Source organism: Branchiostoma floridae, chromosome 7 (assembly GCF_000003815.2).
Source record: "Branchiostoma floridae strain S238N-H82 chromosome 7, Bfl_VNyyK, whole genome shotgun sequence".
NCBI lineage: Eukaryota > Metazoa > Chordata > Leptocardii > Amphioxiformes > Branchiostomatidae > Branchiostoma > Branchiostoma floridae.
This window is the reverse complement of record NC_049985.1, coordinates 11,777,671-11,803,005: the sequence shown is the minus strand read 5'-3', so window position 1 is coordinate 11,803,005 and position 25,335 is coordinate 11,777,671. Positions and strand designations below refer to the sequence as shown.

Here is a 25,335-nt window from a genome sequence, read left to right as displayed (position 1 = left end):
ATTGCATTGGAAACAAAAGAGAATTATATATGCCAGTATGCATGCAATTCCTGCAGAAAGCACTTCAAGATTATTTTTCAAAGACTTATCAACAAGGAATGTCTACAATTTTCTTACTATAGACAAGGAATCCGCAAATGTTTAATATCTTCCTGCAAGTAATCTTAAATATCTAAATACATGTAGCAGCCATGGGACAAGAGTTAGTGCGCAATTCATGTATCTCGTCATAAAAAAACCCTTTAAGTTAGCTCTTACAAACATTTTGCAGCAACAACCACTAGTACTCAGATCAATCAGTGAGCTAAATTTTGCCTCGCCTGTGCCGTGACACTTTTTGCATACCTAGACTTTTATCTACAAATACAACACGAAAGTCAAGAACAATTACTACAAAGGATAAGCCACACCAAGTTGACAACTTATTTGTCAAGATACCATGCTATCTATTTTTCAGTTCAGACTGTATTTTAGTTTCTACTTGGCATCATGTTGCGGTGTGCATAGTCAAAACCGACTTTCATGTCTGCAGTTCAGGGCTCTCTCCAGCATTCTCCCGTCCATAGCCTGGACAGAATTTAGCTGCTGGCGAAATTTCAATCGTTGCGTTGACAAACAGAAATTAATATTCTTTTGTGGTCAAAAATACTACAGAACGTCAACTTAACTGTATAAGAATGCAGTCATTTGAAAGTAATCGCTCAAAATGTTGAAAGCAGGGTTGATTGCAACAGCATTGCAGGAAGTAGCATAAAAAAAAAAAATATGAGGGTTAAGAAGTTCAAAACTTCAAAGGGAAGCATGCCTGCATTAATCTGGACACCCCCCTTCCCCAACATAACGTGATGGTACCTTTGCAAATCAATACAGGACTGAATGCATGTCAAAGACAATAGAGAAAAGTTACAAGCTGGAGAGAGCCTTTCATCCACTTCTCTATAATTGTACAGTTTGGATAAAGACAAATTTGTAACCGAAAATCAGAATCACCCAAGAATTACCAATAACTATTAAAAGGCACAAAACTGGTTGCTATCCTGTAACTGTTTCAAATATCTGGTCCTCACAATGTCTTTCGTATCAATGTATCTTTGAGATCCAGGTGAAGGAGTATTGTGAGTCCATGGGAACAGTTGTTGATGAAATTGTCAGTCTATTTTATTCAGTAATAAAATACTCATGTAATTAAAAAAAAAATATGAGTGACTTTCTTATATGGAGCTGTCGTGTTTAATGATTCAGAGAACAGAATATGGTGCAACAATAATGTAGGATCTTTGCAAACTACATGTCTAGTTACTTTCTATGTCCTTATATCTTTTCTAGAACTCAAACTGTTTGAATCAAACAGCATAAGCATGAACTGCAATTCCTGAATAAGTCCAAATACACGGTAACACTCTTGAAATGCATTGCCCATCCTATTACTTTAATTACTCTAAATGATAAATTCTTAACCAATTAAACATGACACCTGTACATTGAGAAGTAATAGTGATTTTGTTACTAGCAATGTTATAAAATAATATACATATACACAATCATGTAATAACTTAAGAAACATCACTATCAAAATTTAAAACATGTTTTTGTCAGTACTTAGGACCAACTTCATATGGTTTTTTCATAAAACTCCTTTCAGTTTCATTGCACATTTGACAACGTTGCATTTACAATTGAACCATGCAGTGGTGGTTTTGCAGCATAGATGATCAGTACATGGGCTCCATGCATGTTACCATGTCTGGTGGGAACAACTTGTACAGCAATGTTTCAGCTCTCTTACTCAGCGCATTCCTACAGTCAGCCTTTCACGATATATGTGAGTTTGCACTTGCCACATTGCAACACAGCAAACAGTGTTGAGTCATAATCTCATACTGTTTATGAATTTGTAATTCACATCAAAGCATGTTATACATTTTTGGGTTGTCTCTAAAAGGTACATGTATATGTGGTACTGTCATTTGGCAGGGTCCTCTTTTTGGAATAATGCTTTCACTGTATTGGCTAATTAAAGCTAAGGATGCTTTTTCTTTCTTAGGTAGTCTGCATGTTTTATTTTAAGCAACATTTATTGGGGGGGGGGGCATTTTAGTTTTGTGACTACCTTTGTGTTCTAGACTGGATAGGAGATGGCCACAAGAGCATGTACGTGTAGCCGAGTCAATTTCACAATCCTGTAGCTTTTATTTCGATGGCAAGCATGAGATGAAGTGATAACATGGAAATGATGTCTGATACAGTCCATGAAATCGTCTATCCATTATCAAGTGAATAACAGTACAGTTGATTCTTGTTGTATGCATTATGCTTTTTATTTATGCCTTGATCCTATTACAACGATTCTCCTACGCAGTACCTTACCCACAGCCAACACAATATACCTTGTGGAGGCTGTTTAAACCTTTGTTTCTTCGTGACATGCTCAAATTGGCCTGTACGCCTTTCATGGCGTTCTCAAATCAGCCTGTACGCTGTTTTTTATTCAAGCCATTGACGCCAATCAGAGAATCAGCTTTACCTAAAGAATAGATGATTGTCTGATTGGCAGACTGATTGGTTGATTGGTTAGAGACCACTACCACAAAGTAGTGGAGCCTCCCCAAGATAGAGAATAATCTTAAGATATCTAATCTTAAGATAAATTGTACAGGTTTCCCAATATATATTGTATAGGTTGCAGGTAATTAGGTACCTAGGAGAATGATAAGAAGCAAGGTAATGACCTCGCATTGTTATTGTAGATACTTGTATATCTTGAAGCAGTGGTTTCCTGAGTCGGCCACTGCCACATAGCCATCAGCAGTGAGGCACAGCCCCTGTGGTCCATACAGTGGATCCGCCATGGTGTTCACATAAGACAGGAACGATCCCGTACAGTCAAATACCTACAGAACAGAATGAACAATCTGAATGCTGTAAACTTACTTCAAAAGTTTTGACACAATAATCATTCTGTTTTCTCTCAAAGGTATATATATTTTTAAATAGAGATGCTGTTTCTTTTGAATGTTCAATTTTTAATGTGTGCTTGCTAAGACCAGTAACACTGTGTACAACAAGGTTCAGTACATTGTGTACCAAAACTACGGTAGTGTCAAGAAGCAAAATCTGAAGTTGATGTTCTTTTCCTATCTTGGAATTATTATGGGCTGTTTCATAGGAAGCTCCATGCAGGGTGACTTTTTTCCAACCCAATTATTTAATGAGGAAGAAGTTTATTTTAATGTCCATTCCAACCTGCTTTTTATTTTGATTTCAAATTCACACACAGGACCCTGTTCTTAAGATCCATAACCCTATTTTTAAAGACCTGTAACAAGCATACTAATCTCACCTGTATTCTGCTGTTTCCCCAGTCTGCAACAATGATGTTACCTGACGAGTCCACAGCAACACCTGTTGGTGCATTGAACTGTCCATTGCCCTCTCCATTTGATCCGAAACGGTACAGAAACGTCCCGTTTGGATCAAACACCTTAACGCAATGGTTATGGAAGTCTGACACCACAATGTTGTTCGCTGGACTAACAGCTACAAAGTGTGGTCCTGCAAACTGCTTGTCGTCATTTCCTCTTGAACCGAATTTCTGCAGAAACTTTCCATTGGACTGGAAGATGAAAACACAGCTGGCCTTGTTGTCTACGACGATGATGTGTCCGTTCTTGTCTACTGCCACCCCCTTGGGGCCGAGAAGTTTTCCTGAGCCAAACTTGTTGATGAACTTTCCGTCCGGTCCGAACACGCTGACCCACTTGTTGTCGTAGTCAGCCACGATGTAATTCCCGTTGTGCGAAACTGTGACTCCCGTTGGTCTTTGAAGCTGCCCGGCATTGCGACCCCGAGCACCAAACTTCAGCTTGAAGTCTCCCATGTTACTGAACACCTGTATAACTTGGTTGTTGCTGTCTGCAACTATGATCTTTCCCGGACACGTGGCCACCCCTTGAGGATTAGTGAACTCACCCTTGTTCCGACCTTTAACCCCAACACGCATTACTAGATCGTCTTCGATTGGGTTGCTTCTCGGTCGCGAGCCTTTAGACCTACTGCTGGCTGGGCGCTTGTACGCTTTCTGTCGCACGGTACCAGTCTTGATGATTTTCGTTTTGACGGACTGGTCGGGAAGTTGAGACTCGGGTATGACTTTTAAATCAAATGGACTGCCTCTGACATGTTCACCGAACAGCCTCAGAGCCATGCTGTATTTGCCTTCTTTCTGAGGTAGGTACGTCAGCTCGTATGTTCCATTCTTGTTATCAGCTACCTCACCATCAATCACGCTGCCCTCTGGACTGGCTATCTCCACAGAAATGTCCGCATGTCCAGTCTTGATCAAGCTGCCAAGACGATCCTTAGTTGTTATCGTAACTGACATTTGTCGACCAATCACTCCTTGTCTGAGCCCTTCCCCACTTGCTACAGTCTCGTGTCCAACTGAGTGGTTGGTCAATATACAGCCCATGTTTGCAATGGACCGTTTGATGTTATCTAACTCTGCTTGGAACAGTACAAAATCATTCTGTTCTGGTTTTAAAGGGTACTTAATGGATGCCAGTTCTGTAAGTCTGTCACTCATCTGTTTCTTAATCAACAGAACTTCTGTCTCATTTCCGTGGCTGAGGGCCTGTTCTGTAAACTCACAGCTGCTGCTGATGTTCGCTAGTGCGGAATTCAGAGCTTCTTTCTGGTCATGTAGAACTTGGTTCTTGGCACTGTATACAGTCTCCAACTCAGAGAACAGTGCAGTTTTTCGTTGGCTGATGGCCTTCTCCAGCTCCTCAAATGCACTGGTGATTTCGATCTCTGCATCGCTTTTCTTGGTGGCAAGATGTTGGCTGATCTCTGCGATATTCTTGATGGCCTCCCCAATGCTGGGGAGCTGGGACTTGGCTATCTCTAACCGCTGCTGCAGGGCTGCCTTGTGATCCTGCACCACATCTTTCAGCTGTACAGTGGTGTGTTCGTTGTGCTCCACTGCGGTGCAGTTTTGGCACACGGCCGTTTCGCAGGACTGGCAGTAGTACTCCAGATCCTGTCCCTCGTGACTGGGACACGACAGCGGCTGGGGTTTCATCGCTTCTGGCGGATCTTCCGAGTCCTCCTCCGGTCGCTCCAGCACCTCCATCAGGCCGGTGATGAAGAAGTTGTTCTGGAGAGCCGACACTCCCTTCTGTGGGAGGATGGACGTCTGTCGACAGACGGGACAAGACAGGGACAGACTCTCTTGAGGAATGTAAGTTTGTAAGCAGCATTCACAAAAGGTGTGAAGGCAGGGGAGGACCTTGGGAGTTTTATAACGCTCCAGACAAATTCCGCAGATCAGGAACTGCTTGTCAATCTGCTTGACTACAGGGATGTTGCTGGCCATTGTAAAACTCGATCTCGGGTGTGGAAGCCTTGGTCAGAGAGACGATGCGGTCCCCACCTCTGCTCCAGAATTCACAAGAATGCTTACAAGCATTAAAGTTTTCAAACTTGTCACTTCACAGTCGGCACTGGGAGGCACATCAGATGTATGAAACTTGGACGTCCTATGATCAAACTTCAGTTCTGAAAAGAACAAGAAAAGTGAGATTTGCTGTCAAAATCACAGACAATGCATCATATAAAAATTATATGACTTGTTACAAATTTTCCAACAATCAACTCAGTACACTATTGCCTTGTTCCAACAAGATATCCCCCAACTTTGACAAAATTGCTTTTCGGGGCTTCAAGTTTCATATTACATCAAGATAGAATATCTATCTGGTATGAACCTGTCTCTATGTTCAAAATCCAAGACTGGTTGAAACCAGCAGTGTATTAACAGAAATGATTGGAATTTGTCAGTTATGTCATACCCTGCAGCAGTGGGGTACACTAGTCAATCTTTGTCTTGTTATAAAGTCAATAAGAACAAGAAAGCTAAGTACAAAAAGTACCAGGCCCTGTCTCTATATCCAATATCCAAGACTTAAAGCAAGTGTCAAAAAGGCAGAACTTCATATATCTTTATCTCCAAAATCCAAGGGACATTAAGCCAGTTTCATATGGGTACATTGTATGTACATGTATACAGTGTGTACAAGATTCTCTTAGCCGTCATGCCATCGGATTGCCAGCAATGTGTGAAACATTCTGCAGCCAGCCCTGTGGGATACACAAGTCTCAGACTGGTCTAATATTGCAAGAAAATAAATCCACCAGTCAACTTTGATAATATTTTATGTCATAGTCTATATCATATCATAATATATATATAATGTAGTTTTACATTGTATATCATTCATATCATTATACAAGGTATGTGCCACAGAATTTGAAATTAAGTTCGGCATGAGGAATTAAATCATTAGGTCTTAAATCTTATAATTGTAATTCCAGAAATACATTTGTTACAGTGCATTAGTCTATGACTTACTAAAATTGTATTGTCTTCCTGTCTGCATTTTAGTGGTATATGTGAGCATTACTATTACATGCAAAATTACAAGATAGTGACTGTATATTGTATCTGATCGGCTGCTAGGGTCAAATTTCTATTTTACAGTAACTGTTGATATTTCATGACCAAATATAGCTACAGCAGGTCATAATAGCTTGTACTGTATTCTATTGGTTTGAGTGACACACAGCCAAACCAATAAGCCACAAGCCAATAAGCCTTTCTAAGGGGCTAGCAGTGAGTTGGAAACTGAATTGGGTTTCGTCCTTCATACATCAGGGCATACTCAGTGTTATCAGTCTGGTGGGTCCTTTAAACATGCTGAAAGTGTTGCTTTTCTCAAATATGGGAGCAACCACAGGCCTTAACACCCCTTCAAGGACTAAAGGAATCATGGGGTATAGGTTTGATTGTTGAGCAGTTTCTTAACCAGTTACAAATTTTGGATGAGACTTATAACGCTACATTTGAGCAAACAGCAACTTACGGGCTATATTCTGGTGAAATATGTTTACCTACTAATGGCTAGCTATAGTAATAATCTTATACACAAGTTACAGCTTTCATTGAAATTCTCTATACATCTTGTGACTTACTCTGATTTGATAATGATCTCTTTTGGGATTAAGCTATCATAATGAATTATTCAATTCTGGCTAAAGAAGATGTATGAAAGGAAGCATAATATCAATTATTCGTATTATAGGACTCCAAATGCCACCTACATATACAGGATGGTGCAGTTAGATTGTACAGGTGTGTCTGATGTCTACCTCTGACCTGCACTAAACAATGTGCGGTAATATGATATGTATACAATGGACATTATTTTTGATGGGAAAGAAAATGAGTGGTACAAGCAATCTTGAATGTGACTTGCCCAAGTGCAGGCATGCATAAAAGAATATTTCGAGCCGGAAGATATATTGCACGGAATGTGCACTATTATGGGAGTCATCACTGCTTACATCTGTTCTTGCACATAAAATGCCTGACCAATCACTGCTGCCGATTGATTGACCTCGTTTGTTCCATCAAACACAGCAGCAGCTAATCTACACCCAAATTGCAATTCTGGTGACAGTCCATCACAATTGATTGACGTGATGCAAATAAGAATGTAATTTGGAGTTTTGGTGATGAGGAAGAACTGGGGCATCCATCATTCAGGTGTAAAATTTGTTCAATCCCAAAAGGCTGGGACAAGCATGTATCTCCAGACTGGGTATGATCCTTCATAAACTAAAGGGGTGGTACAATTGATGTCCTGAAGAGAAGGGATTGAATACCAGAGAATAATGAAATATAAAGAAGGCTGACAGAGATTGAGTACCCAAAACTCTCCTCCAAGCTTCATAAAGAATATTTTGTTTTCATTTTGACAGAATTTGAATTAAAAAAATCTTTGTTCAAACACTGAAGGAAACGAGATTGCAATGGCTGCCATGTATGTATGCACACGTATCGACTATACAATGTTGAAGTTGCAAATGGTTCCTCCCTAATTGGTCTTCTTAAAGGAGACAAATGAGTGACCCCTAGTTCCCCGTCTGCAAGGGTGAAAAATGATTGACCCCTAATTCCTTCCTTTTCTGGAAGAAGAATCAAAGAAACAGCTGGTAAAGCCTTGGGAATAAGACCTTTAACTTGAAAGGGAAGCTTTAAGGGAAATTACTTGGGGCATTCTTGCTAGGTCTTTCAGGAACCTAAATCTGTATGGGGTAAATATCAAGAAAGAAAATCATGCCCCACCTAGATTTACAGGGATTCCTTCTCAAACCTGCAGGGTGAACTTCTTTTTGGTCACCATCTCCTTTCTCAAATCATAGAATGATGATGGCAAAAATTTAAAGCTTATCATTGCCTAGCTGCAACATTCACACAGCACTATGTGTCATCCTAGAGGATTGTGATTGAACAAAATTATATGATATTACTGCAATCATACACTACACAGTCCTAGCAGGTGGTCAAAAAGGACTCTTACCACAAGAGGACAGTAATTGTATCAGAGAAAATTGTAACTACAGTAACTTTACCTCCTTCCCTGCCAGACACCTGGTAGCTGTAAGTGACTGCTAGGTGCAGTGAACCTGAGTCACCTCTGAACATGTAATGTCAAAGGACCCACTCATGTGGTCTGACTTGTTTGGGGAGTTACTGCTAGGGTTATACTCACTGGATTTGTCATCACCTGGCTGAATCACTGAATGACACACTTGTTACATAATAAGGGGTAATTTGTAGTCAAGAGGTGAGTGAAAGGGGGATGGGGGGGTGCATTTCTGAGTTATCAACCTATTGCATTTGGATGTACATATGCATAGTAATGCTCAGCCTGATAGAAAAGGATGAATTGCATTATGGTAACAAATTTCTGATAATTCAAACTGTAGCAAAATTATTATATTTGCACACAGAAAAAAAGTACCAGCCTACCTTTGCCAGCAGCTGGCCTAAAGGTAAATGAATGTTGGACAGCTAATTATGGTCTATGTCGCATCACAAGAAAATTGTTTTCCTATATATATAACCTTCTAGCCAGATAAATCTATAATTCAAGGAGCTAATGTCCAGCCAAACAGATAACAGTTTGTCAGGATAGACACTTGAAAATGTTAGTGTCAAAACAAGTTTACTTTTAGCTTAGCTACAGTCTCTTTGTATTTTGTAAACCCAACATACCACTATGAAATTGATGTTCACCCAACCTGAACCCCTGGGGGGTCTAGGTCTGGTTTACTGTACAAACAGTTCTTAGAGGGTGCTGTGAAGTTCAACATTGACTTGTAAATACTCTTGACATTGGGTTATCTTGCTTGTTATTTACTGGATGATATCCAAGATAGTTAAATAATGTTACGTTCTTAAGAATATAAATGAAAGCAATTTTGTAGATAAAATATTTCAATGAATGCTAAGTAGAAATCTGAATACTTATAATTGTCAGCACTCTAAACTATCACAAAGATACATAGCAGCTGCTCTAGCTTTGGCATATTTGCAGTGAAAGAGTATGTTAGTACAGATGGTAAGGTCAAAACTGGGCCAAGCATGTAACACACTTTGGATTGAGCTATAATTCAAATGTTGGAATGTTTTGTTCTTCAACAAGCAGTGAGACACAAAAGACTTGGACTCCGACCTGGAGGGTATTATAGACCCATCTGTCACCAAATCTTACAACTGGATGTTGTATTTTAAATAAGGAACCCTACGTTTGGGTCAACAAACGTTTGGAATAAATTGCCACCATCATCGGATTGTGAATTCAATGTGAATAAACAATTTGTTTGTATAGGTATAGGTTCAATAGTTGAATTATGATTTTGGTCTTTTAGCTATAGGAAAGTAATCTGATAAATATTTTGCTCTTCAAATTGATAATATTACAAGGTAATATGTCTGATATTAGGAATTATTTGTATGATGTAAGAAATAAAACACCTGTTAAAATACAGTATTAGACAATTGTCTCCTGTAAGTCAACAACTAAACAATAGGATAAGCATTTATCATTACATTAGCCTTCCACAATTGTTTGAAAGTGACATATCTGCAGAATTAGTGACTACTGGAATTGTTTCATCATGCCCTCATATATGTGGCATTTTGGGGGGGGCAATGAATATGAATAATTCATAACACAAGAGAATGACCTCATGTTTAATATTCTTGATCAATGGGGGACTGAATGGATTAGCAGAGACATGCAGTGATGACTGCTGACCCTAATGGAGTCTACTGAAAGGGCAAAATTGGAAGAGAACGCCACATGGTAGACACCACTGCGACTGTATCATAACTGTCATATATGCTATATGTTACAAATGCTGGTAGCTAATACACATTTTTTTAGGTATGGTCATTCTGTCAATTTGTAGAGGTCATGATATATCGAATAGTCAGCTGAGCATTGCTGAGAGAAATATGCTTAGCTTGCATTTCACATACTTTGCCTCCACTAATTGACCTTTCTGCAAAATTAATGTGATGGTATCATGCATGCAGACACAATGTATTATATATTGTCGGACAGAATGTGCCCCCCTCCCCCACCATGCTATACGATGTGTTTGTTTGCATACAGCCTGTAATGAACAACATGTTGGTTCTCAAATTCCACATTGAAGGCTGAGCTAAGGGCCCATGTATCATGTTGCAAAACAGACAAATGATATCCTTCCCCCTTCCCATTCTATTTCCCTTTAAATCTAAGGCTTTTCCTGTTTCAAAGGAAGGGTATTATTATTCCGATTCACATCATCTAACTATATGAGAAAATGTATTGAAGATGCTAAGCTGCAAATGGTGCTGTATGATATCATATATAGCTATTGATTATTTTACATATGTATAGTAACATATTATATAGAAATGTTAATGGTTGAAAAGGGAAATGAAGAATCTGTGAAATTAAGATTCAAGGTTCAACATGTATCATCATACAGTGGCAGATAACGTGGATACGAGACTGCCATCATACCGGCACTATCATTTACATTTAAACCCGCCGTGCAACAAATCCCAATGTTTGATACATGTGGTGTAGAATTACACAGTAACCATATAAATATCCCTTGACAAATATGAGATATAAGAAGGTTAACTGGTGTGATTTACCTTTTGCGACTGCTGGTCATCTTCCTGAGATGTGTATAGCATGTACCTCCCCAGTATGTGTGACAGCCTCTCCGCCAACGCCTACCCTACATCTATGGAGGTCAGACCTGGTCACCTGACCATGCAAATTAATCAGGCTGTACCCCATGACTGGCAAGGATCTGGAAGCCATCCAACATGCTGCTCTTATCTCTAGACCTTCCCTCATGGGGGAGAGTCACTAATGCTGGGGTGTCTCTCTAGGGGTGCCCCAAAAATTACTATCCACTCATAAATCAAGCATCGAGCATTTGAAATTTTTAGACCCTTAAATAAGTAAAAAATCAAATCGATGGAAAATTCTCAGCCATGTGCACTATGCAACTCACCACTTTAACTCATTTTTATTTTACACTGAAATTTAAATCATAAAAGTAATAATACGCATTCAGAACTGTCAATGTGGGTTTGAATATCTTAATTCACAATTACCACAGGGACCTCAATTGGCAAGCTCCTGAAAATTGGGGCTCAGTTGAAAAATTGGGGCACAGTTGAACACTGGGGCACAGTTGAAAATTGGGGCTCAGTGATTTTGTGGCTGTCCAGACTCAGCTTGTATTGTATTCTGGTGGGGCTCCACCCAGGCAGAACAGATGCTGTAATAGTCTACATGTACTTGTTACATATTCATGTATGCAGGTCCCCAGTGGTTGGGCATTTGATCTGGGAAACCCTACAGGCATCCAGGCTCAAGCTCACATATTTCAGTCCAGGCACACATTCTGGACTTGCTGATAGATATGCACCTGTCATGTCCAAATATGGTGCTTCTTACACTAGAGCCTGGGACAAGGGTTTGAAAGATTTTTCCATGAACGTCATGAATGTAGATTAAAAAAAAAAAATTTTTAAATGTTTTTGCTGTGTTTTCTTTGAAATCATATATCTACATATTATGTCATATTTCAAAATATGAAAGGAAAAACCCAACTCGCTGAGTTATCCCTGTATTGTGGAAAGGGGGTTTCAGAGGATGTTTATGGTTTGTAGCTACATGTACATAGCTAAAACTCTTGTAGTTACAAATTGAAGAAATGGCACTGAAATGAGTTTTCATAGACTAATACACTCACAAGTACACAGAATTTTTTCACTTTCTTTGATTCATAGTTTTTCTGAAACTTTTGCCATAAAAATGAATATCTATAATCTTAATGCAAGGTACTAGTAGCTCTTGAATGAATATTATGTGATTTCCACCATGATGTTTGTAAGCATTGGCTGCTTGCATGGCCGATCTTGATGGATGATCTTAATGCAAACTTTGTTGTATCCATTCTGTTTCCAAGCATTTCACATGAAAACTGTTGGGTGTATTGTTTGTCGAGTTCACCATCCCTACATGTAATAAGTGTTTTTTTTGTAATAAACTAGATTCCTGCCTCATCCCCTATATGTCTAGCGGTTTGTCCCCTACTTGTTATTTTCTTACCGATATTTCTTCCTCCATCAGTGTACTCACAGATGAAAATAGATGAGCAGTCCTGTTCTACCCCAGGACTTCATGGGCTATAATTACATTTGGAGAGAAATGAATGTAGACAGGACTATTCCATTCATAAAATGGGGAGGGGGGATATTTTCCAAGAACGCACTTATGGAGAAGAGTAGGGGTGACCTAGGATCATTTTTCTGAATCCAGTGACTGTACAAACATGCTCATGCAGAAGTCACATCAATATGCTATCTATAAAGTTTTTGTGCCTGACAAATATTTTACCAAGCTGGATGGTTAAACCAGGAAGCTGCCAGGTAAATTTAGATCTGTACATGTACATTTTGTAATAACAGCAACTTAACCATAACATTGTACATGACATTGTAGACATGCAAAACTGTATGTCTGACTTTTTCAGGTTCATTTAAGCAGCATGGTAGCTGTGGGGTCTCTTGCAGCTTATCTCATTGGTCTTGCAAAGGCCATTAATATATTCTGTCCTTGGTGCTGAATTACTTTCTTATCAACTAGTCCCAAATAAAGGACAGAAGAAACATTTTGATGTACTCAGTCCACTAGTATTGCTTTCTGTGAGATTTGATTTGAAATTATTGCATTTGAAGATCACAGACCTGTCAACATTGGTTATAATAACTTAATATTTATGCTGTCCTTGGTGCTGAATTACTTTCATGTCAACTATGGAAGAATCGTTTTGATATGCTCAGTCCACTGGTATTGTTTTCTGTGATGGATTCGAAATTTGAAAATCACAGACCTGTCAACATTGATTTTTATAACTTGATATATTCTCCTTAAGGACAGGAAGACTGACCAATGGTAGAGTCTGTAATGAAATGTTGTCTAACTTTTTAAATCACTACTCTGATTCTTACATAAGCTAATGATTGCGTTGTATGTTGCCACTATTCGGTACTACAAATTTACAATATCTTAACAGCTAGAAACACAACATCAATATCTTACAACCATTTGTTTCATTATTTCATATATCATGTATAAACTACTTATCACATTGTGGTATGCCATAGTCATAGGGCCATGTATTCCGCATCTGTCATCTTTTAGTCACATTCGTAATATGATGTTTTTGTTGTAGAATTTTCACAGAACTGACTATTTGATATCCTTTTTTCTCTTAAAACAGCTGAATTCTGTACATTTGTGAACCATCTCAGAACACCCACAACTTTTGATCACAAATCTAGGACTTGAGACCTTATGTGCCCCTAGTCAGTCTGCTCTCCAATAGCAGGAGAGTCCATCCGCAGTGTCCACATTACGACTCCGCCCCCGATCTTGTGCTCATGAAGGAGGCATATCTGGACAGCTTTGCTCCAGCATCCCTCTTCAGGTCAAACCTAGAGAATAACAGAACCATACTGATCAATACTGAAAATGTTTGTGTGGTTCAGTTCACATAATGAGAGAGTTCCTACATGGTTGTGCTCCGTTCCTCGTCATGTAAGCCGAGCTACGGGAGTTGGAGAGATTCCCAGCAGCAACTTCCGGCGTTGACGGGAAATTTTATGTACCTACAATGTAGGTACAGTGTCCAGTGTGAGTTGTGAAATTCCCATCCGGGAACCTTTGGAGAGATTCCCGTGCTGGAACCCTTGCTTCCCCAGGGAGAGATTCCCATATCCCCCATGTGGTGCATTTTCCATACAGGTAATCTCCCAGATTCCCATAAATCTGCCTACCTCTCCTCATGCATGTGAAGTTTACTTGTATTCTAAACTAATATCAGATTAAGTGAAGATTGAATAAGTTATTGATCATGTGTTAATGCAGTTGCTATAAAACCAGCATCGTAAGTTTGGATGAAGAAAGATGCCAAATGCAGACACTACCATTGAGGCTGGCCTTTAATCTCCAGTCGCTCCACTTTTGAAAGGTCCACCTCCACCTGGAGCAGCAGAACAAGAACAAGAACTTAATGATTATGTTTTTGTGCATTTCTACATCTTGTCCTATTTGTGAGGCTTACCAGATTATTTCTAGACTAAACAAAAACAATAATGTTTCACTTATTGACAGTATGCATTGTTAGTAGGAAGTGAGAGCAAGTTACTTAAAATGTACATGACCACTTCACTCAACATCATTTATTGATGGAAACTGTTTTGAGTGATGATACAGCAGTGATGTACTGCATGCACATGTAAGTTGTGGCTCATGACACATGTACAAAATGTATCACATTCAGTGATGGTAATCTGAACCAACTATCAAAACTACCTCACCTCTCCGAGGAACCAGGCATCAGTTCCACGGAAGCTCTTCAGTAGGGACCTCTTGTGTTTCACGGCCACTTCCAGACGACCCTGCTTGGCCTCAGCAAGACTGGCAGGAAAGCCGAGCCTGAGTAATACATGATTACAGTACAGAACATAAATGATGGAGTAATAGTCATCAGGGTAACTGATGTCTATGATTTCAACATGACTTTAGTCAAACATTTTCTTTCATCTTAAGAGATGCAGTCACATTTCTCGTACAACAATCAGTAAGGCTGTAACAGACCTCACGGTCAACTAGGATATATGACAATCTGTTCTGTCACAAGACAGTTCAGCTCTAACTCTCCCCCAAATAACCTGCCGTCATAAACTTATTGTAATTGATGAACATGACAGGGCTTGGAGGTTCAGTAACTATCATGTAGTACAGTGAATTCATTTAGTTTTGTGGTCTTATTTTGCATTATTGGAGGGAAGAGGTTTTCACTTTCTGAAGCGATTCTGTAGTAATACATTGGAAACACACATTTTGAGTTTTGCAAAAATGAAACCATTTTCAGATTTGCAGACGTCACCAGATCATAATGCTCACGTTTCATCCCAGGCAGGGTTAAGGTTCTGCTTGACGACGCCTGTTTTCTTTATCTCTGACTTCTTCTGACCAGCGCAAAAGCGCATGCGCACATACGCGTCACAGATCTTTGATCCACGCGGTGGAAGGAGATTCCTGGAAGAAAAAACGTCATACAGTTCTTTAGAATACAAGATAAACAAATTGACAGTCACTTTGACATATGACGAATGTGCCCGAGTAATTGTCCTATGATACACCATACTACCAAATGTCTAAAACATAGATGATAACACCTTTGTGAGACCATTGCTTCTTGTCAAAAAGGTAATCCATCAAGAGGTACTTGCAGGTTATGCAGTCTACCAAGATCCAGAAACACAATCGCACACACAGACGCGCGCACACACACAGACGCACCCAAAACAATGTATGATATTGTGTTGTTCTTATAAGATCACGTTAAACGTGATGCTACATTTTGTATGCGTCCCTAACAAGAGTCCCCGCGAATCGCACTCAAATGTAAGTGACATGAGATGACCACAGAAGTTTCATGTATAGTTCGTCCTCACCTGGCCTTATGCACGGTGACCAACACCTTGCTGCTGTTCAGGCTATGGTAGATCGTCATCAGGAGTTGACCTGCTTCTCCCTTGGCCATTGGTGTAACCGGTGAACTGACAGGGTAATGGCAAGATAAATTGAACGCTTTTTCAGAAATCTTTGCGGCTGATTAATCAACCTTTAAAATGTTTAAACTGAATCGTCTAAGGCCTAGGTCCTAATTACATTGGTGCCCGTCAGCGATGTAGCCCCGGCTGGGCACCGAAGTCACAAATTTATCCCGGTGGATAGCCGGATACCAGGGGTAACCCTTGGTGTTTCCAACGGTGTCTATTTGTTACCGGGTCCCGGGTTCATTTTAAGACTTACATTCAACCCGGTGTCAGACCGGGCTCAAAATACCCCGGGATCCTCAAGGTGTCCCACGGGGCCGCGTGGGTGTCACGCCCGAAAGTGCCAAAAAACAGTCCGTGCTGTTGTAACCCAATCTCGTCTCCATCCCTCTGACGGCTTGGGACGTGTTCGGGATATTCCGGACACGTCCCGTTTGCGTCCCTGTTTCGGATGAATCTGGGATAGGCCGCTCTTGGGATATAGCACGTGAACTGCCCGGCAGGGCCCTTTTTCCAATAGGACCTAAGCCTTATCGTGACCGTACATTTCTTATTTGTTGTTACTACACTCGTCGATAGTATTGAGTATGTCGGTACGAGTAACCTACTCCGGAGTAGAGGACAGTTCCGTCTCGGAGATGCTGGCCAGCCGGATCTCCGGGATCATCAGGGGGCTGCCGGGCGGTCCGCCGTCAGGTGTGGAGGGAGGGGTCAGGGTCGGCGTCAGGGGAATCTCCTCCTCTTCCAACGACTCCTCTCCAACTTCGGAGGACAGAATCTAAAACAATGGGAATGTTTGATTTCTTCTTTTTCTGGTAAAAATGCATATTGTGCATTCTCGACCAGAAAAATACCGAGGCATTAGAAAGCAACCCTTAAAAACAAGGTATACCAAATGGTGATAAAGGTTGATAGCAAATGTACGACTACAGACTAACAAAGTTGCTAGAATATGAAGTTTTGTACCCGGAGAATCAGCTCCATTTTTAGCTCGATCTTGACTCCTTTGGGGCCTTCTAGGAAGACAGGATCACTGGACTTCATCTTCTCCAACACCGTCGCCACCGGAACGATTTTCTTGCCCATCATCTTCTTGGACTTCTCATCCTTGATCTGAGGAACGATTGTCGAAGTTGAGAGTTACTCATAAGTCATTCATATTGTGAGAGAGGGCGACTCCAAAGATTCTTTAATGTATCGAAAATTGGTCATTGTTTTTTATACCCTACATGTACATGGTTAGTAGATACTGTGCAGAATCTTCGTAACTACACAATCCAGTACATGAACAGAAGGAAGAAATTATAATTCTCTGGAATCCGTACCTCAATCAGCAGTTCTTCAGAGTGAGGGTCCTTCACAAGAAAAGTAAACCCTTGTCCCCACACTGGTTTGTCCGTACCCCATTGAATCTAACATTGAGAGATAAAAAAAGGAACTTGGTTATTCACATCGATGGGTTATGCACATTATCGCTCTAATAAACATTCCAGACATACATCAAAACGTGACCGTTTGTTGCTGCTTGACCAGAATACAACGTGACCGAACTCACCCATGACTTTTCGTGCTTCTTCCCCATCGTCAGTTCCACATAGGTATTCATGTCCTCAACCTTCTTCTTACTCTGAAAGATAAACACACAGATTTGACATTGCGCGTTCAACACAAAGTCCAATATCCAACACAAAGCATTGATCACCAATTACTACTACCGTATAATGGTTGGCAGGAAGCCAATATCAATTCTAGATGCAAAGAGCGGTTACGTAGCAAATGTCTAGAGAGTAATTACAGTTATAGAGTGCAGGTAAATGACTCACCGGCAGACCGGATGCAGAATCCACACGAACGAAGAGAAGAGCAGACGACATGTCATCCATGTCAGTCACTCTTTTCATGTTTTCCATCTGTGTGTACATCTGTCAACGCAAGCAGAAATATCCGTCGTAAATTGATATGAGGTAATCACTCTTCAATATGTGTGTGCCTGTCTCTGTCTACTATATGCGTGAGATAGCGTCCATAATGTTTCTCACCATGTTTATTTAATCTTACATGGTGCCCTACGAAATCGTCGTATCCATTGCTAGTAATCAATAGTGAAAGAAAACAGTCAATATCATGCCGGACATCAGGAGATAAACACCTCTTAAGGTTATCATTGGAGCTACTCAGTGATGTAAAAGTGTGATCTGTGACATAAAACTCACCAGGATGTCATTTTGCGTGCAGATCAGGTCGACATGCCGTCATCAACACAAGTATATGAAGGAGAAAGGTAAAGGGATACAAGACTTTAGCTCATGTGCTGATGATGTCCACCATGCTAGTTCTACACATTCAAAAAACACACAAAGGCATAGCACCAACTAAAACTGAAAGTGATTTCCTAATAAAATGAGAACGATCAAACAAATCTATTGCCACCTTCCTTGAGACACCTTACGGATCCGGAGTTTTCTATTAGTGCCATGCTGCCCTTACCTTTTCCAGAGCCTCCCTTTGGGAACTTAGTCCAAGCCAAGTCATCCGCAAGCGCACTTGTCCGCTCGTGGCGTCCTCCAGCGGTAGCCACTGAAGAAGAAATAAATAACACATAAATAGCTATAGAAGGACTTGGTGATCTCTACCTTTAAGCTCCAGTTTACGTAGGAATGTTGGAGGACACGCGTTCCTGTTGCAGTAACAGGCCTTAGAATGGTTCCCAGAAAAGTCGTCAAATGTAAACCCAAGCTTACCACATCCGTGAAACCTTCCTTGGCGACTTGTCCGATACTCACTGCTGCACTGCAATGATAAAAAGCAACAGTGAAATTTGTGGTAAATAATGATGTTTACCGCTGATGTCCAGGATGGTTCACTCGTTATGAACTACAAGCATAGTGAAAAACTCACTTTCCAAGAGGATCATCTTTAACTCCGGGGTCCTCATCAAAGACGTTGACCTGCATAGTCTGTCCTTCCACTTCGTACACCACAGCCTGGAGTAACGAGACCATTACATGTCATTAATGTATATCCGCGCTTGAATAGGAATACAACAATAGATACGGAGAAACTTCAACCGTTGACATATCAGTCATAGAACACCATTAGGAAAGCCAGAGGCTCTACTAGTATTCTACTTTCATTTTCCCATACCTCAAAATACTGGTTCCACTTCGGGTCCAGTGTCCTCTGAATTACCTTACTCTTGAAGAACTGAGCTCCAACTGAAAAACATAAATCATATATTATACTCATAGATTATCCCTAGTAACATCATGCAGATAATAATAACCTTATACTCATAATAGGTAGTAATTCAAATCGTGTCATCTGAGTTTCGAATAGTTCGTGAGTTATGATTTTTCCTTCGACTTCAGTTGACGTAGTAAATACATTTTATATCGACACTTACCATGTAGAGTACAGTAAGGATCTGATTTGCCCTTCTTGGTGAAGAAATCCGGATCAGCTGACATCAATTGTTTCGCCTCCTTCAACTGGATACGCAGTACTCCCTGAAAACATCATCGGACTGTTCATCAGAACAAATATATCAGGAGGGACTCTTCTGATAACGTTTAAAAAACAAAAAGTGCATATATTACACAGATCATTAGATCAAAACTGGAATGTTATGTTTGCACGTCATGGGTATATTGCCTACGATAGATGTCCATTTATTCATAAGTAGTTCTTGCGTGCATGCAATGGCAGTGTGTACCAAAGAGTTAGTACCAGTTAATGTCCTGGAGTAGTTTTTCAGCTTGTTGCCTTTGGCTCAAGTGTTAAGCAGATGGTAGTTAAGTGTTGCTAGTTCCCTGGTTACTTTTTACACCGATAACAAGCAAACGTCATCCGGAAAACTGTTGTTTTGAGCTTACCTTAGGCATGGGATACCTGAGCCTGCTGATGTCCAGGTCCGGTACGAGAGGGATGGGGAAACGGTTCGGCAGGACCATGAACGCCGCTACTTGGTCAGCTACAACACCCTTCAGCATGGAGCTGTTGATTATAGACAAACATGGGGGACCAAATAAAAATGTTTCGTCGTAAATGCAGGAATTCCTTTGTTTGACATATTGTAAACAATGGAAGTAATAATAACTTGAAAATATGGATAAAGTTTGTTATTATGTTGATCTAGCATGGACGTAGCTTGAAAATGTGAACATAAATGAAAGCAAAGGGAGAACTGAATGAAATTATATTAACACTTTAATCGCCGAGTTTAAAAAATCAGTATTTGTATGAGCGATTTAGTGGGTAACTTGGTGGTCACCTTGATATAGTGGTAGTGATTATAACTCCACAACTCTCATGAGTTTATCACACATACTGCTTTGCACATGAAAGAAGTGTGATTTTAGTGACCATGCTCTTTCGTAGCTAGATAAGAAGTCTCAAGTGCGAACGACCTTTGCCACATGGAAGAAAATCCTACCTTAAGCCAGGAAAATTCAACACCTCTCCAATGTTACTGAGATTGAAGTTGATATCCTGTGGGTATCGGTGCGTACGTGTTAATGGATGATGATAGTCCCAAAACAGTAAAGAGAATAGCACAATAAGATAAGAATACATTCCTATCTGCATATGTATATACACTATGTAGTAGTTTTCTTGAACACTCTTTGCTGACTTAAATTCCGACCTATTGACTACATATATTATGCAAAATATTACGTTGTAGCTTTATTGACATACTATTTTCTAACGAATGTCTCTCACCGGTCTATTAAGGAAAAACACGGTGATTCCTCCCACCAGCGGATGTTGACTCATCAGCGGTTTCATCACTACTCGGACGGTACCCTGGACCTGAAACAAAACCCCGAATTTCTTTCACGGAAGACTGGCTGCTGAAAGAAACGTTTTCCAGCCCGTATACATCTGAAAGTCTGTTTATAATAATGTCGGAAAATAATCTCTATGTTCTTTGTTTCTTGAATTGTCAAGTGCGTCAATGGCAATGAAATTGCTTCCGACCGTAAGGTTCTGTGCAAGACCACTTCACATCGGCGGGAGATAAAGGTGACTATGCTAGGAGATGCTTGTGAGCAGTAGTTATGAAGGCTTGTATGACACGTTAACGTTACGTCAAGGAACAAAATCTTTGACGCGCTCTTTTACTTGTCAAAAGAAAGGACGCGGTGAGGACAAATTTTATAAGACTTACCTGTAGATCTTGGACACCAGCCAGGAAACGCTTGATGCGAATTTGAATGTCACAGTCTCCGGAGTACCTGAGGTAGAACAGAATTATTAAATTTCTCTGTCGTCCCTCACTCGTATGTAACTGATAAACAAAATCACTCCAGCTCAAACTGAAGCCACTTACAAAAACACAATAGAAATATGAAAAGTCCATTATGAATTTTGATTTCAGATAAGTGTATCTATACATATAACATACAGGGTAACAGAGACTTAAAGCACAACGGGCCTTATGACATATTCCGGAGAGACCATCACTGTGTTCTACTTTGAGGAAAGGTAATTGAGTCATTTTTGTATGTTATATGCATAGCATACATCTAACCCTACTCTATAAAGGAGAAAATGTGCTTACATGAGATCCATGTCCATGACGATTTCGTTCTTCTTGACATACTCGGTGTAGACTTGAACACCTGCTACCCGAGGTGGCTGGAGAATGGTATATTATCCAAGGTTTAGTTATTGAATCTAAGTGTTTCCCAGCATGTTTTACGTTAATGTGATGTTAAAAAGTGTCTGTCACTTCGGTGAGCTCATGATGTTGATGATGATGATGTGACTTTGACAACTTTAACAATACGTTTCTTGTCAAATGCAGAGGCCACGTAATTGTTTTCACGTCATAATATACTTAAAAAGGCAACATTGTAAAATCAAGATATCGTAATTGTAGACATTCTATGACATTAGTAAGCTTTTTCCGATATTTCTTTTTGGATCTACGGCATGTGTTAACTCATTTTACAGCTGCTTTGTACGTTTTGCAGTATAGTTGAAAACTTTATTTTTTTTTATTTTTGGAAACGGCGGAACATTGATGCGCGTGTGGATGTCGCCCATATAATCAAATCAACATGGCCTTATAGCTCAATGCAACCACCCACCTCATCCCCCAGGTCGATCTTACTGAACTGGAATGACCTCAGCATCTCGTTCGCCTGCTGTACAGCCGGCTCCACGGACATGCGCAGTGTCTCCTCTACGTAACGGTCCAGATTCGGCCAGACTTGAGCCAAAATCTGCAAGATTATCAGAGAAACGATTTTATATCCCTTCTCCCACATCTAAACCAATCATATAACTAATGGTATTTCACACATAACTTGTGGTATTTCAGAAAAAAATGTGTTCGTATAAAACTTGATGGTACAAGTGCAATTGCCAACATCTTGTATCCTAGAGAAGATCCTTTAAGATTCTGAAATCTTTGAGTCTTACCTTGTTTAGCCATTCTGCTTTCTCCACATCTGGGAAGTAAACCTGAAACAACCAGCTTACCGTTATTCAAAGCAAACTCTGGAAGCATTGCATCAACTTAGTTTTTACATGTAATTTTCATGTATTGGTAAAGTTTACAGCTGCTTTCATGTATTGGTAAACACTGTCAGTGTCCCAGTTGTACACCTTTCTAGATATTTCATATTTCATCTTACCATTATTTCTATGATTTATTTCTTTATATTTGTTATTATTGTATATTTGCTTTTATTGTCGTTGACACAATCATTATTATTTGATTGTACAATTGTTATTATTTGTTATCATTATGATTATTTTTCTATTATTGTATAATTTAGTTGCACGGGAGGCAACTAGTAAAGGTTACAAAGTACCTGTTTTTGCCTCCCTACCATTTTGTAAACACATATGGTGAAGTTCAAATAAATAAAAAAAAAAATAAAAAAAGTTTATGTAGGCTTTTTCCTCGTCTATTTTCCTGGTCATTTTGCATTTGTTGATATGAGCCAAATAGATAAGTTTGACATCGAAAAAATTCGATATGAAATGATCATTGACCGCTTGGCTTGTCTCAAGAACACGAAACTCTCGTACCCATGACGGCAGATCTTGTACACAGGACAGTATGGTGGCCTGCTCGTTCTGCGCCACCCCGCGAGCCGTGCGGATCTTGTAGTTCTTCTTCTTGATCTTCTTTTCGCGCCACATCCAGATGAAGAGCCCCAGCATGACCCAGGTGACGCTGAAGCCCCAGTACCCCACCAGCCACACCAGGGCCAGCACGCCCAGCGACAGGACGTAGATCCGGATGGAGTCCGTGGTGGGATGGTAGGTATCCCATAAGTCCCTCCAACTACGGTCCGTCTCAACTTTGGGTTCTTCCGGCTCCATTATTAAACCCAGTTATGTACACTGTGAGAAAAACAGAGAACATGTTATCTTTCTATTATGGTTTCGTATGATCTAAATGATTAAGTTACATTTGTAAGGTTTTGATTAACATCCATTTTCATCGTTTTCGTTATAAGAGGTGTAAGACGTTCGTGTGAAAGTCGCTTTGGATGTCTATGCATGTCGCATGAAGTGCTCAACACGTCTTTATCCTATCCATATTTAATAACAAGTATGCACCAGTGGGAATAACTTTTTCACTTAATTCATAACATTTTCCACTGGGAATAAGTTGTTAAAAAGTCAATTGTTGTATCCACGCTTAATGCAAAAGGCTCTCCATGCAGATTTATAGTGTAGGTTCTATTCCTTTAGACATAAAAAATGGATGATCTTATATCTAGATTCGTTGTTGTTGACTACAACCATGTTGATCCGTACTGCTTATGCTGTCTTTAATTCTCAGCTGCTTATAATAAGCAGCTGAGAATTAAAGACAGCATAAGCAGTACGGATCTATCAATATAGATGATTTGAAATGATGCTAAACCATTCAGTTTTACATTAATGAGTCTACGGAGTTGTGAGGATGTAGGAATTATGATATATTGTATCTATTATACTATTCATGATGCAATAGTGGTTGAAGCCAGCAGTGATTTGAGTCTCAATCATCTGAGCTCGAGTTTCTCAAATGTTGCTATTGCCTGACCTTTATGTCTCTTCAGTGGAGAACACGTATGGAATACTTTTAACATGACTAATAAACAACAGATACGCCAGGTTACGTTTTCACGCAATTTGGGTCACTATGTCAAACGCCTGCGGCAGTTATGTTGCCTTCTACCTGTGTCCAAATAGATATACACATGGCTTCCGCTGCCGTTGTGGCAAACGTTCCACATGTTAAGCGTCTATAGCAGACCTATATACCGAACTGATCAACTTAAACATATTCTCAAAGGTTTGATTTTAACATATACTCTCTTTGTTGGTATGATACCCTATCTTGCTAAAATTGACCAAGGTATAGCCAGAAAAATCTAAAATACGTCCATGACAACAACACCGTAATATAAATCATTGTTCTCGTATCCTGTATATGTTGGCTTCATGCCTGATAATTCTGGGCGGAGCCTTTTTAAACCGGACAAAATGGCGGCATACCTATTATTACCAGAGAAATCCAAGTCACTTAAAATATATTGCACCTTCGTGTACTGGACCAAGCAAATAGAAGATATGCGGACTTTCACAACTCATTTCTGTTCTAAATTATACTTAAGTCGTGTAAAAAGCTGTCAAAAATATGAAATGAGGGTAAAAGGTGTGTTCCATGGGCGTGTGTGCCATACCTGTATAGACAATGACTCTCACACAATAGCTGTCAGTGTGTTGCCTCGTCCAGTAGGTAGTCTCACCAAGCACGCTACTACATTAACGTTAATCCTTTCTTGTCGCTGTCGACGAAGTCAAACCAGGTTCGAAAATAATAAGTATGATACATTTGCAACAGTCTGGCAAGAGTTTTGTGCTGTAGTCACCAAATTTGTTCCAGAGGAATTGACTCGCATTGTCACCCGTGACCTTTGACCAAAAGCGGTTGAACAGGTTTAGCAAACAAAACACATAAAGAATAGATAGTAGATAGCCTCCATATCAGGCTTTTCAGTCGGCACTGTAGTACACGTATTGATGTTTTTTACTGGGTGATCCTATGTTCTTACGCCATATTGCCCCATTTTCAACAACATTTTCCATTACTATCGATATGAAAACATCTGTAATGGCTGTCAGAAGAGAGAATGACACCTGTTTGCTTTGAGGATGTAACGCAGTTACCGTGACGAATTGGTAAACAATTCAGTTTCTGCAGTAATTCGTGTGTAACATAGAATAGGGATCATGCGTACATGGCGCGAAAGCCAGATTGTTTATTGTTTATT

At 39.9% G+C, this 25,335-nt stretch overlaps 2 protein-coding genes across 2 annotated transcripts; both read right to left on the bottom strand.

The window, feature by feature from the left end:
• Window positions 1-2,458: 2,458 nt before the first annotated feature.
• LOC118418771 (tripartite motif-containing protein 2-like) lies at window positions 2,459-11,408 on the bottom strand. The gene is made up of 3 exons (XM_035824803.1): window positions 11,057-11,408; window positions 3,341-5,556; window positions 2,459-2,891 (listed from the first exon to the last, which is right to left on the bottom strand). The coding sequence occupies exons 2-3, from the start codon at window positions 5,372-5,374 to the stop codon at window positions 2,739-2,741; spliced, it is 2,187 nt and encodes a 728-aa protein (XP_035680696.1). The 5' UTR covers window positions 5,375-5,556; window positions 11,057-11,408; the 3' UTR covers window positions 2,459-2,738.
• A 1,680-nt stretch (window positions 11,409-13,088) lies between these two features.
• On the bottom strand, window positions 13,089-24,962 carry LOC118418770 (extended synaptotagmin-2-like). The gene is made up of 24 exons (XM_035824802.1): window positions 24,745-24,962; window positions 23,093-23,410; window positions 22,478-22,519; window positions 22,144-22,278; window positions 21,612-21,688; window positions 21,219-21,285; window positions 20,771-20,860; window positions 20,484-20,539; window positions 19,924-20,044; window positions 19,455-19,557; window positions 19,196-19,266; window positions 18,950-19,035; window positions 18,793-18,841; window positions 18,539-18,628; window positions 17,875-17,961; window positions 17,607-17,678; window positions 17,377-17,463; window positions 17,018-17,164; window positions 16,660-16,829; window positions 15,947-16,051; window positions 15,393-15,527; window positions 14,804-14,921; window positions 14,411-14,466; window positions 13,089-13,918 (listed from the first exon to the last, which is right to left on the bottom strand). The coding sequence occupies exons 2-24, from the start codon at window positions 23,387-23,389 to the stop codon at window positions 13,837-13,839; spliced, it is 2,343 nt and encodes a 780-aa protein (XP_035680695.1). The 5' UTR covers window positions 23,390-23,410; window positions 24,745-24,962; the 3' UTR covers window positions 13,089-13,836.
• Between the last annotated feature and the right edge of the window lie 373 nt (window positions 24,963-25,335).

Coding starts and splice junctions, on each gene's coding strand:
- LOC118418771 (XM_035824803.1), bottom strand. CDS start 5,374: ATGGCCAGCAACATCCCTGTAGTCAAGCAGATTGACAAGCAGTTCCTG. Junction 2,892..3,340: donor GGGGAAACAGCAGAATACAG/GTGAGATTAGTA, acceptor TCTGTTCTGTAG/GTATTTGACTGTACGGGATC.
- LOC118418770 (XM_035824802.1), bottom strand. CDS start 23,389: ATGGAGCCGGAAGAACCCAAAGTTGAGACGGACCGTAGTTGGAGGGAC. Junction 21,689..22,143: donor AGATCGACCTGGGGGATGAG/GTGGGTGGTTGC, acceptor ACCATTCTCCAG/CCACCTCGGGTAGCAGGTGT. Junction 19,558..19,923: donor TCAGGTATCCCATGCCTAAG/GTAAGCTCAAAA, acceptor TGATGTTTTCAG/GGAGTACTGCGTATCCAGTT.